The 18624-nt window shown below is 41.5% G+C and overlaps 1 protein-coding gene across 1 annotated transcript; it reads right to left on the reverse strand.

The window, feature by feature from the left end:
• Positions 1–40: 40 nt before the first annotated feature.
• Positions 41–18620, reverse strand: GEMIN5 (gem nuclear organelle associated protein 5). Its single transcript, XM_059825580.1, has 28 exons — positions 18455–18620; positions 18094–18248; positions 17372–17553; positions 16705–16856; positions 16356–16487; positions 16028–16160; positions 15406–15565; positions 14560–14772; positions 13721–13806; positions 13111–13205; positions 12326–12462; positions 11179–11252; positions 10602–10783; positions 10361–10500; positions 9730–9901; positions 9240–9467; positions 8569–8682; positions 7989–8117; positions 7308–7403; positions 6871–7008; positions 6189–6336; positions 5947–6066; positions 4878–5088; positions 3998–4255; positions 3147–3309; positions 1953–2529; positions 1413–1509; positions 41–625 (listed from the first exon to the last, which is right to left on the reverse strand). Exons 1-28 carry the CDS (start codon positions 18618–18620, stop codon positions 470–472), a joined length of 4614 nt encoding a protein of 1537 aa, XP_059681563.1. The 3' UTR covers positions 41–469.
• Positions 18621–18624: the final 4 nt, after the last annotated feature.

Genomic DNA, 18624 nt, shown 5'->3' on the forward strand with positions numbered 1-18624 from the left:
TCATGGTGGTAGAAGACTTTATTTAAAGGAGGGAAAATAAACTCACAATGCATTTAAGAACAATAGTGGCTTAAGGGTCAGTTTGCTTACAGAAACCATTGTTTTTCCTGAGGGCAGCTACTATTCCTCCTCTGCTGAAAGACTGACATCACTGCTCAAAACTGTTACTCTTACATGTAAATAGCAAGAGCTTTCATTAGCATAACTTCCAACAAATAAAAAAAAGACTATACAAAAATCCTGTATACAGTTCAGGCCCACAACCTACTGCTTTTCAATTTTCTAACACAATCTCCTTAAGTAGTAGTAGTTGATGACCACAAGTCAGTCTGCATATAAACCTGATTTTTTGTAGTTTTATCCAAAATAACCACAGCCAATCAAAAAACAAGCCTTCACATGAAGAAAGAACAGCCTTGGTGTTAAGCAGCCGTAGGCAGCTCATGGGAGACAGTTTGGTCTCAAAGTGTCATGTCAAGAACCTCCTGCCAGCCTTTTTGTAAATATTAGCGCTACCGTGTTTCCTAAGGATATCCAATGCCTGTTCGTGTAGTTCAGGAGGATGCTGGGATCCAATGTGAAGGAGCACGAGGCAGCACTCCAGCACGTCAGGGAACGGGAAGACCTGCATAAAAAGGAACATAAGGTGATATCTACTCTTTCAATTATAATTGTTCAACTACAACATACTCAGCCAGTCAGCTCTTTAAAGACATTGCTTTATAGGATCTTTGGAACAGACAGTCGTGAGTCAGATGCATTTTTTCCTCTTCTTCCAGTGCATTAGCTCACATTTAACCAGGTTTGCCCCCTCTTGCACTATCACCATAATTATCTTTAGTTACATTATAGACTAGAGAACAGAGGGGAGGAGACAGCCGAGGAAACATTGTTCTCAAACATGTGATGTGTAGTTTCTACAGTTCCTAATCTATAAAGGCTATTTTATACCTTAAATTTCTGATTTCACTGTTTATCAAAACTGCTTTGGCATACATAATTCTAAGTAGCAAGGGATTACTTTTAAAATGCATAGGAGACATTCACACAGAATATCACAGAGGGGAGGAGACAGCCGAGGAAACATTGTTCTCAAACATGTGATGTGTAGTTTCTACAGTTCCTAATCTATAAAGGCTATTTTATACCTTAAATTTCTGATTTCACTGTTTATCAAAACTGCTTTGGCATACATAATTCTAAGTAGCAAGGGATTACTTTTAAAATGCATAGGAGACATTCACACAGAATATCCCATGGAGTTCTCCCATACAGGAGCTCAAAATTGCCATAGGATCATGAAGAAAGTCACTGTTTCTTACTTTTTTATATGAAAAGGATCCTATGATGAGGCTGCCCTTACAAAAAGACCGTCTTTTTTCAGAACCACAATGCCTCTTCTGAAAACTTACCTTTAAATTGTCTGGAAATTCTGCTAGTTTCTGCTTTGCTTTTAGAAGCTGCTTTGTAAGCTCAGGGAGTGTAATTGGTTCCTTTACTTCATCTTTACTGTCAAGAAAAGAGCAGGTGTCATGAGTAACTGTTCTGCTTAAATGACTGCATAGCCTCCCTCCTGTACAGGGAGCACAGGAGAGAGTTGGACACGTGTTACATGCTCTAGCTCGTTCTTGCCAAAGTCCCAAATAATTGTTCAAAGAGACAGACCTCTTAGCTCGTGCTTGTCCTTTTCATTATTCTCCCCTTTTCAAGCTGCCCTGTTTATTCACTGTACCAACACACCCTGTGTATCAGGAAGTTATTCAGCTACAGTAAGTTTATGCACATGGTAGTTCAGCCCCAGGGAAATGCAAGAATTTTGAGCTGTATGTTGAAGTGTCCCTGGGCGACAAGCTTGAGATTAGAGGCAATCTGAGCTAAACAAGAAATTTGCTGCACAAACACACAAAAAAAGCAATGCTTTTCAAGCTGTTCATTCCTGTTCTGAAGCTTACCCGTTCATCTGGCTGCTGTCAGAGCATGGTTTGTCTGATTCAGTCTCTGAATTCTGGTGCAGGTTGCTTTCCTGGGGGCTTCCGTTCGTGTTTTCCTGGAGATTGTTCCTCTGCTGCTGATGCTGGCGGATCATATCTGCTAAAACCTGCTGGACCTTTGCTATATCTCTCTGGGTGTTCTGTAAAGCAGCAATCTCTTCTGAAAGAAGCACTTTGCAGCCATTCAGTTTTGACTGTCTGTCTACCAAACTGACCAAGCTAGTTCTTGAGTCACTTTCTGTCTCACACCTATGAACTTCAGTTGTATCGCAGAGGTTTTCATCCATCTCAACTGCAGTTTGTTCAAGAGTTTCTTCAGAGGAGGACTGACCTGAAACGTAGCTCTTCTCAAGAGCTATCTGCTCACTGGGACACTGCACAGGATCCAAAACAGCCTTTTGCAAGACAAGGGAGTCTTTAGGTGGGTTCCACCACAGGTCATACAACAGTACATAAGCCACAAAGCCCTCTAAACTTCTGCAAGCGTCCATGCTTTGAGTATTTGTGCTGTCCAGTTTGTGTCTCAGGTTATCACAGCCTAATAATGAAAAAAGGATTACAAATAGTTTATAGAGATTTCCAAAGACAAAGACCAGATCTGGTAAATGAACAGCTATCCTGGATACCGAAACCAGAGATTTAATCAGATGCTAGCAGAGTGGTGCAGGAAGGAGAAAAGCAAAGGCAGACATCTTTGCCATCTTTTTAAACACAGTACTCTATTCTGGCTAGCATAAGACTGCATGTTCTCATCATCTACGGCAAACTTCCTTGGTCCCAAGCTGCACATCAAGATACTCACATGATCAACAGCCGCAAAATAAATACACTGCATACTCTGCAGAGAATGGAGGGAAGGGCCGGTTGGAGTGATTTGTAACTATGAGATGAACACAGCTTTCCAATGTCCCCATGTCTGTTACTGAACAGGATTTGCTCAGTTTCCTACACCACCCACACCAGCTGACACTGCTGTGCTTCCTTCCATAGTCAGGAATTTTGATCGCCCAACAGCCCTTGCACTAGCCAAATTCCACAGGTTTCCATATATATGGGTATGAGTTGCTCCTTCCAAACAACATTATGCCTAGTAATATTAATGGACACAGAGCTGTGCTTACAAGGAAGACGCCAGGAGATACACAAGAGACTTACCTTCAGGAAGGATGATACTGCAAATCTCTTGCATCAGAGTGAAATTACCAGCATCATAACTACGGGTCACAGCTCCAAGAATACTTTTCACTGCCTCATCCCAGGTAGCAGTCTGATAGCTCAGGGCTGCAAGGGTCAGGTCATGGGAGATATGGAAAAGCACCTACAGGAAGCAACAGAGAGCACGATTAATAGTTTTACTGCAAAGTATGAATTACTCACAGCTTATGACCATTGTGGAAGAGCCCAGAAGTGCAAGACTTAACCAAAAGCAATTGTAGTGACAATGCAATTTGCATAGTCTCCTTCATACAGGACAGAAAGCACTTTTACATTACTTACAACTGTAAAATCAGCAGCTGTGCTTGCATGTGTCCTACTAAACAGATGAGAAGTGGGAGCACTCCAAAGGTCAGTCACTCACTGTGGTGAGAGAGAAGAGCTGCAGGAGCACCAGTCTATGAGCAGACCTTCTGAACTCCAGGATATTTTAACAACAAGCAGCCCTGCCTCTCCTAACAGTTCGACACAAAACCCTGAATCACTGCCGAGACTACTCAGCTATGCCAATCACTCCCACCCAGCCAGCACATCTTGGTGATCTCAGTGCTCGTCACTGACACTGTATGTCAGTTCTTATCCTGTGCAGGAACAAATGCAGAAACAAACTGGTGGCTACGCAAGCCGTTTGAGCTGCTTATCATCTGCTTCTCCCAGACTATAACCTCATCCTGCAACAGCACGCAGAATCAGTCCCCTGGGAATGGCTGGCGTAACACCACAAAGTGGCTGTGTTTTACTGTGTATACCATAGTCAGGCTTCGTGTGTATACAGATCTAAATCCATTTACCTGCTTTGGGTGTGTGTTGCCGGTAGAAGGAGGATGCTCAATACTGCGCAGCTGCTCCTGTGCACGTGTCACTTGTTCAGTGGTGTCCATGCCCAATGCATTCTGCCACACTTCCATCACCATATCAAAAAATGAGGCCTCTCTGTTCAGCTCCCAGCTGTGATAACAGGGAGGCACGGGGCTCTTTCGGTCACAGGGATTTCTTTCACTAAGGCACTTGCAAAGCAGTTCATTAAGGCAGAAAACAAGTCTTTGTCCCTTTAACAAAAAAAAAAAAGAGAGCACTGAGCTGCTGCTAAAAGAAAAACAATCCCTTACTGACCACAGCAGGTAGACAAATTTAAGAACATCATGGCTAGTAGCAGCTTGTTGGTGATAGACTGTTTCACAACTGCAGCTACCAAAGAACAATGCTGATAGAGACTGTAAGGTCAGAAAGAAACCTCAGAACAAGCTAAGCTAGCCTTCTGCTTCTCAGTGTGCACGAAAACGAATTTCTGGATTAAGCCTCCAGCAGATGGAATTACAGTTAGCTCATTTGTTCCTTCAATGTAAACAGCAAATACTTTCCTCCACTTACTTCTTCTTATGATCAGTATTACATAATTAAAACAAAATCCCACTTTTCTCAACTACCTCTCATATAACTAACAAGCGTAGAGCCTACGTGCCTTCCCACCATGGGCCCTTCACCTCTACAAAGGCACATGCTTTTTCATAGGGTCATTGCAATTAACTTCTAGAAAAATATTTTGAGGCAAAACAAGCTCAAAGGACTACCTGTGGACTATTAACATATAGGAAGTGGTGCCAAGTCAATCAAGTCAATCTGGAGAGAGACAATGCTAAAAGAAAGCAGAAAGGAAATGACCAAACTCACAAATAAAGTTTTATGTTGCTGAAGGACTTCCTGAGCTCCCACCCAGTTCCTGGATAACAGCAGGTCTTGGGCACATCTGAAAGACAAAGTTGCTGACAACTCCTCCTCTCCAGATATCAGCGCAAGCTCAGCAGCAGTTTTCAGGGATGTCACATCCCCCTTTTTTGCCAACACCTTAACTGCATCATAGGGTGAGGAAGCCCCTAAATAACTGAAAAGAGATAAAAAGTGAATCGACTTTGTTAGTATTAAGATACTGTTTTTATTTAAATTGTACTGCAACACAACAGCACAAACATAAAAATGAAGGTATTTTCCACAGGTTCTCAGAGCTCTCATCACCTTGCCTTATCAAAGTTTACTATAGATATATGGCATCTGATCTGATGCAAAGCTACAAGGGGAAGTTACAGCCTAATAATCTGGACTGAAACCTCTGGTGGTGTGGATACCACACATAGCTCAGATGAGAAATAGAAATAAATAGATTCAAGAGACAAAGGTTATATGCAGTAGTTTATCCCTACTGCATTTACCTGGATTTTATCTGAATCCTTTCACAAGTGTGAACACCCTCAAAAATGCCAGAACTGAAATCAGCATCAAGCAAAAGACACTATTCCAGCCAAAATATTTCAAGCGTTATTAGTCATTTTGATAGTCAGAAATCTGAAGCGCTCCAGTTGGAGGAGGATAACCCAGTGATTAGGATATTAGCTAAGGCCTCAAGAAACTCAAGATGTGTTGCACTGCACATTTCTAGTGGAAAGGCTGGAAACATCACATAGCCTTTTCATATACATCCTAATCTTAGTCTTGCTAGGCTAGTTTTCAAAGCCTTCCAGTAGTGTCTATGGGAAGAGATGGCTCTAGTGTAGTATGGCATTTGGACCTTCTGCTCTGAACTGCCCTCTGGAGCTTCTAGAGGGAGTCTAGTGAGATCAGGCTCAGAAAGCACCTTAGACAAGTAATGACCAGACTAGTTAACAGATTTCAGCTGCTACAAAACCAAGAACCTTCTTTGTTTCAGGCATGGAACCAGTTCCGTCTTCTTCCCAGTAACACTCACCATTTGGCGGCCATGGAATAATGACCATCTTTCTCTAACAGAGCTGCCCAACTGGTGTAGAGATCCCTCAGAATTGGATCTTCTGGACGCAACCTGGCCTTAGCAATTACAATTGCTTCCCTAATGAACATAAGAGAAACCAGACAGAAAAGTTAATTGACTGTGTACAAACAGTGAACCAGAATGTCAAATCTACCCCACTAGAAAACAAGAGCAAATGCTAAACATAAATATACAGCAACCTGTAAAAATGGTTCACTTTCAGGAGCTCGACAGCCTCATACACTTTATGGATGGACAGGAGATGGGAGGCAGCCTTCACATACTGCTCCTGAAAACACAGCTGCTTTGCAAATGCTTCTACTGTCCAAACCCAGGCCTGATATCCAACTGCAAAAGAGAAGGCAATACAATTGGAGGCAAAGTTTTAAAACGGGAAGAATTCCTGTAGCAGGACATCATCACTGGCTTCTTCAACATGTACCTCTTCTCTGCCCCCGATTAGGTTCTTAACCATCCTAACGCAAGTCACTGAGGCAATGAAACAGGGCAAAGCTAGGGCTTGAACACGACTGTAGGACTTCACTACCAATAAAGTAACTTAAAAGCATATTTAAACCAACAGCAAGCTGGAAGGACTGCTACATATTACAAAGAACCAACTTTGTGCTTGGAAGGATGGGCCTGCTCCTTCAACAAGTCCCAAAGGAAACCACTCTATTTCCTGCTATCCGAACCCAAGGGTGCTTCTGGAAACATCCAGGTCTGTCATAAATAGTGTATGTTTTGTGTTTGATTTTTGTTATTAGGTAGTTAAAGACGTAACTTCCTTCCAGTCAGCGAGTTTCCAACCCAGAACAATCAGAATGAGGCTACCATTGGCAGCTAATTCCATCTGCCTACGTGTTACAAGACCAAACATACCCATGGGTGAGATTGCTACCAGCTGGTCTGTTAGCTCCCCCCTCTCAGCAGCTGCCTGGAGGACACCCTTCATATCTCCTTTCCACAACATGAGCTGCTGAAAGAGCTCTGGATGCCCATTCTCCAGGTGATGTTTTCCTGTTGGAAGGAAACACATTTCCTATCAGCATGAGTGCAATAGCATTATTTGCCATAGTAAAATAATTTGGCAAAAGTGAGATTATTCAAGCTTAAGATATTGCAGGTTTGCATCTGCAAGATGTAAAAACTATTTGGAAAAAATATGCCTTTTCTTCTTTTCACACAGACCTGCATTCTTAATCCTACACTTTAATCCACAGTAAAGAAAATTCAAGCATTTTTCCCAATTTGTTTTCTCCTTGAATGTGACAGTTACAATGGACATACTGTCAAAGTGGATTCATTGTTCCACTTACCTTCCACATCAATCATCTTGTGCAGAGAAGTCCTGTCTGTGAACAGCCCCAAGTGGATGCGATCCTTGAGGTCAGGGGACACATCTTCATTATTATCTAAACCAGACAGAAAGAATGAATATTTAAGATTTGGTACAACACTTAGAACTGGGACCTGCCAAGTCACTGTACCACTCCATTACACTCAACCATTGGCAAATACTTAACGTCTTCTACTTTCTTTCCTGTATAGCAGATTTAACAATTTGCAGATCAACACTTAGAACTTACATCTCAGTTTGATTAGAAGGACCATGTTTGTGCAGAACATGTATTCTAAATCAAACATAGCACATTCCTTTGCATGCTCTAAGGAACGATACTGTGAGAACACAAACATCTCCCTCATGGCTTATTTTCTCCTGCTCATATTATACTTCTGAAGGTGAAAAACATTTTGCACGTATGCAGACAATTCTAGCCTATCTCTACAACATAGGATCCTACTCAAAACCTATTTGGAGTGGCTATAGAGTGCTGAAACACTGCAAGAGAAGTTAGATAAGAGACCACAACTAGTCACAGACTTTAATAAAGGTAAGGATTTTAAAAAAATAATGCCTAGTGGTCAAAGTCAAGTCCTTGGATACATGCTTCTGAATATTTTAGAGCACCTACCCTCTAAGTGTTTTAGACTGATACCTTTGGTTTTCAGACATGTAGCCAGCCTCAAGCAGTCCTGATGCAATTCATCTTTTGATCTGTGATCCATGAATGTGCTGAAGGGTAAAATAGAACGAGGCTTCCTCTTCTTCAGAGAGGCATCAGGAGCTGAAAAATCAGACACATTTTAGTCGCTGCTGCATAGTTCCAAGAGTCTCCTACAGCAGAACCCTCCCAACGTATTCCAAAACCCCCTCTTCCGCACACAGGAGAGCAAAAACCAGATGCGCAAGTGCCACATGCATCTCTATTATGACAATTCTGACTTTTGAATACTGATCACTTTGCATATTTTTCTGCCCATCTTACCTGGAATGAAACTACCAACTAAAAGGCAACATCTAAGCCCACATTAAACAACTACTCAATTGTCCTGACAAGCAGGGAAAATAAAAGAAGAAGCAACTTAAAACATTTAAGATATTTTAAAAGCATGCTCTTCTTTCTGTGGCACTTATTTGGTATCACATTAGGAAGAAAAGCTGCAGCCAAACAGAAGCCTAGAATGAGGAACTCTGCCTTCATGCAGGACTGTTGTAAGTCCCTGAAACATACTAACTTGGTTTCTCTTTAGGTGGATCCTTTTTCACAGGAGTGGCTTTCTGGGTCACAAAAGGCTTTGGGAAGCTGAATGAAGAATAATCATATGCAGATGAAGATGTATCCTTGGACACTGTGGAGTTAAGTGATAAAAAAAAAGTGATTAAAAAAGGCAAAACAATATACAGAAAAGCCCATAGCAGAATACTTGACATATTCACATTCTATTACATTAAATTTGAAATAAACAAAACCCAAGCTTTGCTTTGCCATAGAACTTAATAGCTTTTCAGGGAAAGGAAATACTAAGAAAACATTACAGAACTGTCAAAAGCTAAGACGTCAACAGACACTAACGAAGGTCCATCAGGTATTATCACTGGTGATTTATCACCAGAAGGCAACACTGATCAAAATGACAAATGACTGATCAAAATGATCAAAAATGACATTGTTTCAAGCCAAACATAGTAACTTTGTTCATTAGGCCAGAGTCTTCTTATTTAAAGACAGTTACTCCCAAACTAGTTTAGAAAATACGAAAGGCATTCCAGAACCGTATTTCCTTCAAGCGGGACTATTTCAATAAAACTGTAATATGAGAAAATCTGCATGAAAACATTAAACTTGGTGATGCTCTGAGGGCTAAACAGTCTGGGAACCATTGTACTAAGATGACTTCATTATTACCAATCACGGAGACTTTATCAGGCAACTCTGCCTCCTGAGCTTCTTTTTCTCCTTCATGGTCTGACACTCCATTTTCCTCTAGCAACATTTCCTTCGCGTTCTCATCTCCATTCATGACATCACTTAGATCCTGCTTGGCTGGACTCTTTCCTACAGGCTTTTTCTTCTTCTTGGCTTTGACTTTTGGTTGCATGCTTCTTTTTTTCTCTAATTCTATACTCTTTTTGCCTGTAAAAGGTTGCAAAATTTATCCTGATATTATCTGTGGAGATTTTTAGTATATTAGCTGTCTGTCTCTCAAGATCAATATTTAATTTCCAAATAAGGATACAACTCCATTTAAACCTAGACACAGTTTGTTCCTGAAGAGGTAGCAGGCAGATTTGGAGTTCAGCATAAGAACTTATCATATCATTTCAATGTGGCAACCCTCTATTTCCCAGCTCCAACATCATCTTCAGGAAAGGATCTTCTGTTTGAATATACTTACCCTGAGGAGGCCGTGTATGCTCCTGCTTTGAGATGTGCCATTTGTGAACAGAAAAATCATCTGCTCCTGTATAAACAGAATCTGAATCCACTGGTGACCACTGGACACTCAGTAGTCGGCCCTGGTGCCCTCGGTAGTTGCAGAGTGGCTCTTCCTTCATAACATCCCATACCTTATAAACAAGAAAGAAATCCAAGTACTCAGAAAGTCTCATCTTCCCCTAATACTTTGCATTTTCTCTTCAGTCATTCCCACTTGTAGGAGCTTCTCTTTTAGGGCATTCGCACCAGCATTTCAAATACCAGCATGCAAATGGAGAAAATTCAAGGCTTCCTTTGTTTGCATCGATACATTTGCATAACATCTTTCTTTTTTAAGGATCCAAAGGTGCTAACATGAAAATGATAATGACAGGACTTACAAATCAATTCGCAAGTTGCAAAAACATACAGATACCTGCATATCAGGTATCCAGAACCAGGGCATGGTTACAGAGGGTAAATTTGCAGTACTTCAGTAGTTTATCTCACAAAAGAAGCTTTGCTGTTTAGTCAGCTTGATTCTAAAACACTGTAGAATGGATGATTTGAAACTAAAAGAAATACACTTCTGAGTGGCTGTGGAACAATACCTGTGCAGTGCCATCATAGCAAGCAGATACCAATCTTCCCTCATGGTGAGGGCTCCAAGAAAGACTTGTGATTTTAGCTGTGTGCCCAGCCAGAGTTCGAAAAGGCTCCGTTATTGTCAAAGGACTTTCTGAAGTGCTCTCTGAAAGAAAAGAGAAAAGGATCAAGTATGGCCAGCAAGACAAACCAGGAGTAAACCAAAACAAGATGACAAGACTTGGAATATAATCTGCAAACTGTTACCTACAACGCTCTTCAGATTATGCACATAAATAGTGGCATTGATTGAGCCTGAAGCTATCAAGTAACTCAGCTCTGGCTGGCTCCCATGCTCATGATGCCAACGAATAGCGTTAATCAGTTTATGATGCTGCTGGATAGTGCAGAGCAACTTCAAGTTTGGTGCCTGAAATATTTCAATTGAGCTGAAATGTAAGAACAACAGTGTAAGAATTCCAGTAGTCAGTGAAAATGGGAATTTTTTGGTTATCCTGCATGAGCAGAATTACTGAACATGAAACAGAGTAACTAAGTTTTTCTTTTCTGGATTCAACTCAAACCCTCGTTTAGTACATCAGCAAAAGTGCGTTTGAACCATGAGTGACTCCCTGAAAAATAATTTAACATGATGATGTGGATCCTCCATGCCAAGAGCAGCTAAACCAAATAACAGCAAGGAACGCTGTATTATCACAATTCAAATACATCAGCAGTGAAAGAACAGAGACAAACCAGGGCAACAAAAAGTACTTTTGCTTCACTACAGTGATTCTAGTCAAGATCAGCACATATACCACCTTAACCTACAAGTGAAACATACCCATCTTCATTGCCAAGAGCCAGTAGTCTGCCATCTGGTTTCCAGCTGACCTCTGTACGCGCAGGCAGTTTGTGCTGTAGAAAGAAGACACAACTATTGCCAAAAACTCTTAAATCTCTTGCATACATTCAACAGAGCAAGACTGGCAACTGGACAGAGTTGCAACTAGTCTGCAAAATGAAAGTCACAAAAGGGTCCATTGCTTTTTTAGCAGTGACATAAGGTTGAGCAATTAAGAAAGACTGAATGAACTGATGCAAGAACCAGTGATTATTTTTATCAGTTCAGTGAAATGTCTCAAAGCAAGTCTGTCTGGATTCCAGCAGGACCTTGATGCTTGATCTCCTTATGCTCCCTGGAAAGCCCCAGACATTGCAAACAAATTCTATCATATTTCAAAACAAATCAAAGTTTACTTGTAATTATTTCCATTCTAATTCAGACGAAAGCTACGTACAATTTACAATTTAGATGCCTAAAAATGATGATTTCATTGCCTGTGACATTAGTGTCTTAACCCCCAGATTTACTTGACTTAGGCTGACTTAAAGCAACTGAAGATCAAATTCACTTCACTTATTTTGTACTTTCAACTAAGAAATGACTGATCATACTTGAGAAGATGTTATGGTCAGTTATCACCAACCACTCTGCATTAGCTGCAGTGTAAACAGAAACAGACTCCTGCAAAATCATGACTGCCTTTACTGCAAAATTTATTTAAAAAAGAAAAAGTTAACGTTTGAAACAAGAGACCTAGAGAAATTGCATGCCCACCACGTGATATAAGCTATGACATTATTGAGGGTATTACTTCAAGTGCTTTGAAACTGGAAAGCTCTGTATGAACTAATTATTTTAAACAGCCACACACAGCTTTAAAACCAGGGTCTATACTTCACTTGAATAGATGTGCCATGTTGACACTGGGGGAAAAAAAGACCCTTTTTCAGAGGCAAACACATAAATTGTTTAAATAGTTCGAGTCAGTAAGTGTCTCCGAAGTTCATCTGTGGAGATGGCGGGTTTTAAATTTTTTGTTACAGATACATCATGAAGGCAAAATCAGAAACCTACAACTACAAGGCCAGAGGAACTACGACACAGTTACCACGAATCCATAAAAAACCCTCAAAATCATACTCACTTTGATTGAGTTAGTGTCTCGGATGACTTTGTTGATGTCATTTGCCTCTCCATTAAGCTTCCAGGGGTTGTGTTGGAAAACAATACCTTCTCCAGCACAACTATATAAAGTTACAGAGGGCTGTTCACCTTCTCCTCCTATCCAACAGAGAAGAAAACCCTGAATACACTATGTTCTTCATCAGTCTTCCCAGAAGTAACCACTCCCACTATAAATCAAAACATTATTGTAAAAGGCTATATACATGCTTCGATTGCCTGTGATCTGGCAATCTGTCTCACAATACAATCCTCTGAAAGGACTTCTCATTTCTACCAATAGATCGCTCTACAACACAATCACTGCAAGAATTAAAATTCCCTTTAAAGTTTGGTCCTTAAAAATTTCAAGTTATGTAAGAAGAGTTAACAGAGCTGTTCTGTTTACTTCAAATGGTAGAAATATATGGGAGCTAAGAAACCCATATTTGATCCGATGCAGTTACCGCAGGGAGCCCGTAAAGACAGTTACTGGTCTGTAATACTCTGAAATAAGCACAGAGGTATGGTACGCCATTCCCACCTATTTCCTGAAGCTTCTAGAATTCAAAAACTAGAAGAGACTGTTTTCCTCCCTTGCAGAACTATTAACAGTTCCTCAAGGAGAATGCATTCTTGGCTGCTAGAAAGGATTGCTACCAAGCAAATGGGGCTCCTTTTCCTAAGAAGGGAGGGCATACCAACTTCATTGCATCTGTGTGCTCTGCATGGATGTTCTACTTCACCACAAGGTGTTGGAAGACTCACCTGAAGAGAGAGGAGGAGTTGGAGGCCCCCAGGCTAATGTGTATACAGTCTTCTTGTGGTAAGTACTGGAGATCTGAGGTGGCTTATTCTTAGCACTGGGCAGGGAGATAAGGAAGCAGGGGCAGTCAGATTTCAGGAAAGAGAAATAAAAAATAAAAAAAAAAATTAAAGCAACATATTTCCAGTGGTGAAAACAGACACCAGGTGCTTTAACATACTAAAGCCATGTCTCAACCAAGCCTTCTTTAACATCTCCTGTAGGACACTACTAAAATCATATCAAAACCATCCTGATGACCGTCACCTGCAGGTTGCTCCTCCTTCTCTGAAAACGTCTTTTTGGCTAAAGTTTTCCTTGACTGATGTCCTCCCACAGGTGATATCCAGTCATGCAATTTTAAGTTTACCTTAAGTAAAGATTACCTTAGAAGCTACTAGACATAATGGAGAGATGAAAAGATGCACTGAAAATCCAACCGTTTGACTAGTTTTAATTTAATCCTACTCTTGTCTAACAGTAAAGATATACCTCAGGAAAGACAACACCACCTATGCATGATAACATACCAGCAGGATCTGACACTAATGAATTTGAAAACTACCTTCTTACCTGCTGGAGAAGGTGTCAAATATGCCAACTTTTCCATCATCTGTTCCAAACGCCAAGCAGCCTTCCTTAGTTGGATGCCAGGATAACTGCAAGCAAAATACAGAGAGACCCATAATGACACAAGCTATAGGCACTTTATTTCTAAATAATAAAGAAAACATTGAAACTGATGAAAAAGTACCACCCCTTACACCCACCCTTCCAACTACAGCCACTTGATTTGATCAGTCTGCTATGAGTATCAAAGGCCCTCCCCCTACCAGCTATAGTGGGATAAGATGAAAGGGTCTAAAATAATTAAAATGCTATTTGACATCTACATTACAAAACAGAAATGGAGAATATGGTAAGATGGTGAGAAAACTTCTGGTGTGAACAAGAAGTACCATATTTTACTGCTGCCAGCAATTTTACCAGGCAGTAGCCTCTGGCCAACTGGTGGTTAAACCCAAACTGAAGCCATCCACGTTGGTTTTCGTCCATGTCAAACTTCCTAGCAGAGCAAGGGCAACCATGGATGAAGCAAGGAAGGATCACAAAGGAGGATAAAAGTGAAAAAGTAATGTAACAGCCAGCTGGACTTCAGCTGATTGTCGCTAGATCTAATGTAAGCATTTGGCTTGTAGAAAGGTCTAAAAATTTGTTGCCAGGTTCTAAAATGTATTGTATACCAAAAGAATTGAGTACAAAAGCAACAATTTGGCTTTATATATTTTTAGTTTGGAAAAACCTTCTTCAGTGTGAAAGAGAGAGAAAAATATTCTTGAAAGAAAAAAAAGGGAGTGAAAAGGACAAGAGACAAGGAAAAAACAGAAAAAGGGAATCAAAAGCACACTTACTGCTGTAACCTTGGACTTTATGCTTTGCCAGAAGGTTTTAACATCATAAATATTGTTCATGGACAAAGTATTCCACACCCGGATCATGCTGTCTCCAACACCGATGGCAAGACAGCCTGTGTCCACAGGGGAGAAGGCAAGACTATAGACAAATCCCCCAAGCGAGGGCATGGTCCAGCTACAATCGAGAGTTGATAAGTCCCAGCACTTCACCTGAAGAATATTTAAGGAACAAGGAATGGTTAAATGTAGAGTGACTGGTATGACAAAGAAAAACAAAGCATGAGTGAGATGAAGTATCAACGGGTCAAATTCAAGGCTTGACATAGTATGGGATCTGCACCCAGAGGATAACATGTCACAGACACGGCTGCAATACTTGCAAGACTGGAATGGAATGGAGAAAATGACTGTATTTTAATAGCCTTCTTCTGACTTCAAAATAGGAGGTGCTCTGCTGCCTGTAAAAGGCAAAAAGTTTAAAGAAAAGTATATAAAAAAATCGATGCTTTAGTTTGTACAAGTAAATGATTTTAAGAAGGAAAAATAGGCCTTTTTAAAATGAAACATACAGGAAAAAAAGAAGGTAAACTCTCTTTATTAAATGCTTACCGTTCAAGTCCAGAATGTCATAACCATTCACTCCTCCATGGTAAGACCTTAAGCTTATGAACTAACAAATATATACACAACCTGTGCTCAGAACAAATCTTAAGCAATGATGTTATAAAATGCTGCAATAAACCCACTTTAAGATAAAATTTGCGGCCCTAAAAGGGGTAGCCTCGCTCACTCAAACTGTATAGGTACAGCTATTTTTATGTTAATTTTATAAATGGTTCTTACATCTCTGTCCATCGAAATGGAAAAAAGGAGCTCTTTGTCATGACGCTTCACAGAACTCAGATTGAACACGATACGGGAGTGATTTTGTCCTTCTGAAGATCCTAGAAGAGTCCACTTGCGTTTTCCAGACTGGGTCAAATCCCAGAGTAGCAGTTCTCCTCTGCAAAATTTAAAGTGTGTACTTCATTGTTTGCTTCAAAAGAATAATATAGGCTATATAGAGACTATATTACATGTATACATACTGCAAGTACAAGAGTAATACAGCTAGGCACACATCCACTATATATGCCTACACACAGATACACACACGCAACCACCACCCTACAAATGATATCCATAGTTAACCACACTGAAAACTAACATGTCATTTTCTCCCAGTAGATGGGTGAAAACACAATTAGCAGTCAATATTCAGTTAGATTATCAGATAAATTATGGGACAAATAGTAGTTTTCTAGAAGTCTGAACTCTCACTTTAACTCTTGGCCTGTCTTCTCTCCAGTTATACTGAAGGAAGGAAGAAGGGGGTGTCAACGTTTCCTACCCAGTTCTTCTTTAAGTATCAGTAAGTGAATCTGCAGTTACTGATGGTACCCAGGCTGCTGTGTGCCCTACTTACCCAAAACAGCTGGATACAATTTCTGTGGAACGACCAGAAGGCCAGTGAACAGTCAGCCAAATGCGCTCTTTAACAGCGGGATCAACAGCTCCACCTCTTCTCTTTGTGGGTGGCAACTTCAAAGTCATTATACCTACGGAACCAAGAGGGATCATCTAGACCTAGTACATCCAAACTCTCTGAGAGAGAAAGAAGTCCTGTGAATCTGGAGCTTGAAGTACGCTCCCCATGCTTTAAACTATCAAGTTAGCAAATGAAGGCTGCAGTTAGAGAAGAACTCTTCCACCATAGTGTTAACTGTTTATCTCACATTAGTAATTTTACTTACTTCTGCCTCTAGTACAGCTCCATATTCGTATGGTCTGATCTTTGCTTCCCGAAGCCAGGTAACAACCTTTCTTCGTGGTTGTGTCCTGTGTCAGCTCCCCGTTTGGAACTTTGCCTTCCTCTGAAGGAACTACTGAATACCATTGAAGTAATGTCATTACACTTCAAAATTCAAAGCTTTATAAAAATTAACTGAAAATATATTGATTTGTATCAGAACATACTTTATTGAACTTATCAGCTGCCTTTGCTTAGCTACTCACTGACTTTCTATGAGGAATTCAATTCTCTAGAAGGACATTTACATGAACTAAAAATTACTTCACAAACTATTAAACACTTCTACATACCTTGGAGCTCATCTTGCGAAAGAGATAACCTTTCTTCACCAGGCACAGGGCACCAAGCCAGACAATGTATTTCATCGTCATGGCCTCTTAGCCGATGAAGTACTTCTCTTTTCCTGCTGATATCAATTATAACCACCATGCCATCCTTGTAGCTAAAACCAGAGATTTAAATTAATAAAGAGATTCTTGGATCCTTGTGGAATAATATCTGAGTCAATTTCCAAGCTCCTTACCAGGACCACTATCACCGCATTACAGAGAAGCCAAATCACAAGCAGCAATGGGACTAGCAGACTAACGGTCAACGCGAGCTCCAGTATAGCACTGGTGTACCTGCAGCTGCCTTTTCAAGAAGTGTAAGCAGTACGTTTGGCTTCAAGAATGACAGCAATTCATTAGTAATACAGCTTTGAGTCAAGTCTAATTAAAAAAAATAACAGTTTTAAGAAACTTCAAAGATGCAAACCAAATGTGGACCCTTACATGGTTATGGATTTCTGTGTCTTGCAGGCCTACCAAATCTAAATGCTGTTTCTAATCTGCTGTATAGCAGAAGAACAAAACAGCACCAAAACCTCTTAAAATTAACGTTGCAACTGTGTAGCAAAAATTCACAATAAGGTTCTTGCAGAAGAAGAATAGAAAACAAAACGTAATGAATATTTACCCAATTGCCACCAGGTTTTCATGATGAGGAGAACAAGTGAGACAAAAAATTGTCCGAGGCTCTGGGAAGAACTGCTGGCTGTCACTTCTGTTGTGCCAGTAACAAACAATTACACCTTTTTCATCACCAGATACAATCAGATCTTTCACAAGAGGTGACCAATGCAATGCTGAGATCGCATTCTGAAGAAAGAGAATCGAACACATTTAAAGCTGTCTTACCACCATCTAACACAGAATAACAGGCAGAAAATAATCCGCGAGTACTCCCCAGCCATCAGTCGAGTTTGTTCCAAAGTGTTTCAGTTCTTTTGGGCTTCGGCACAATTGACGTATTTACCGATATGGTGTCCTGAGTGACAGAAACTGTTCCAATGTACATTCTTAGTCTGTCCTGTGCGGAACAGTAACTGGCTGAAAAGATTTTAAGCGAGCTGGGTTAATCGGCAATGAGTACGCACTGCGAGCGCACTTGTTTACTGGGGCTTTGATGGTAACCAACAGCTTATTAAGGTGATGTAAGAACGCTGCAGGCCTAAGGCTAGAAAAAAAAGCTGGCCAGAAGCATTTAACAGTTTTACTTTCAAGTTTGAAATTCACCGTTGCTAAAGTACCATCACCCTGCTTCGCGTGCAAGACCTATAAAACCGCACCCCACCCTGTGAGTTCTTTCCCTCTCACCCTCTCCGTCCCCGCAGCGGCTGCTCCCGGTGCGCACCCTACCTGGTGCAGGCTGTACTCCGCCACCGGAGCCAGGGCCTCCGTGTCCCAAATTCTGACGCTCCCGTCGTCGGAGCTGCTGGCGCAGAGGCTGCTCTGCCCGGGGCAGTGGCAAAACGCGAACCCGGAGATCCTGTCCGTGTGCCCGATGAGCTCTCCTGCACCGACAGCAAAAGACCGCGACGGGACCCCCCGTGAGCGCACGGCACCTTCCCTCTCCGGCCCCCGGGGCTCCCGCCGCCCCCCACGTGCCCCAGCGGTGCACGGCGGCTCCCGGCGGAGGGGCGGCCCCGCGGCGCTCCTATAAAAGGCGGGGATTAGGGAGCAGGCCCGGGGTCCCCGCAGGAGTGGGTCGTGACAATACCGTAAAACGCGGGTGTGGTGGCGCCGACATCCAGCAGGCAGACGCGGTGCCTCGCCGCGAAGCCGAAGAGGCGGCCATCGCTGCTGGCGTCGCTGCAGCGGCTGCTATACCAGTTGGGCGAGGCGGGCAGCACCCGCACCGCCGCTGCTGCCGCCGCCGCCGCCATCGCC

This window comes from Gavia stellata, chromosome 16 (assembly GCF_030936135.1).
Source record: "Gavia stellata isolate bGavSte3 chromosome 16, bGavSte3.hap2, whole genome shotgun sequence".
NCBI lineage: Eukaryota > Metazoa > Chordata > Aves > Gaviiformes > Gaviidae > Gavia > Gavia stellata.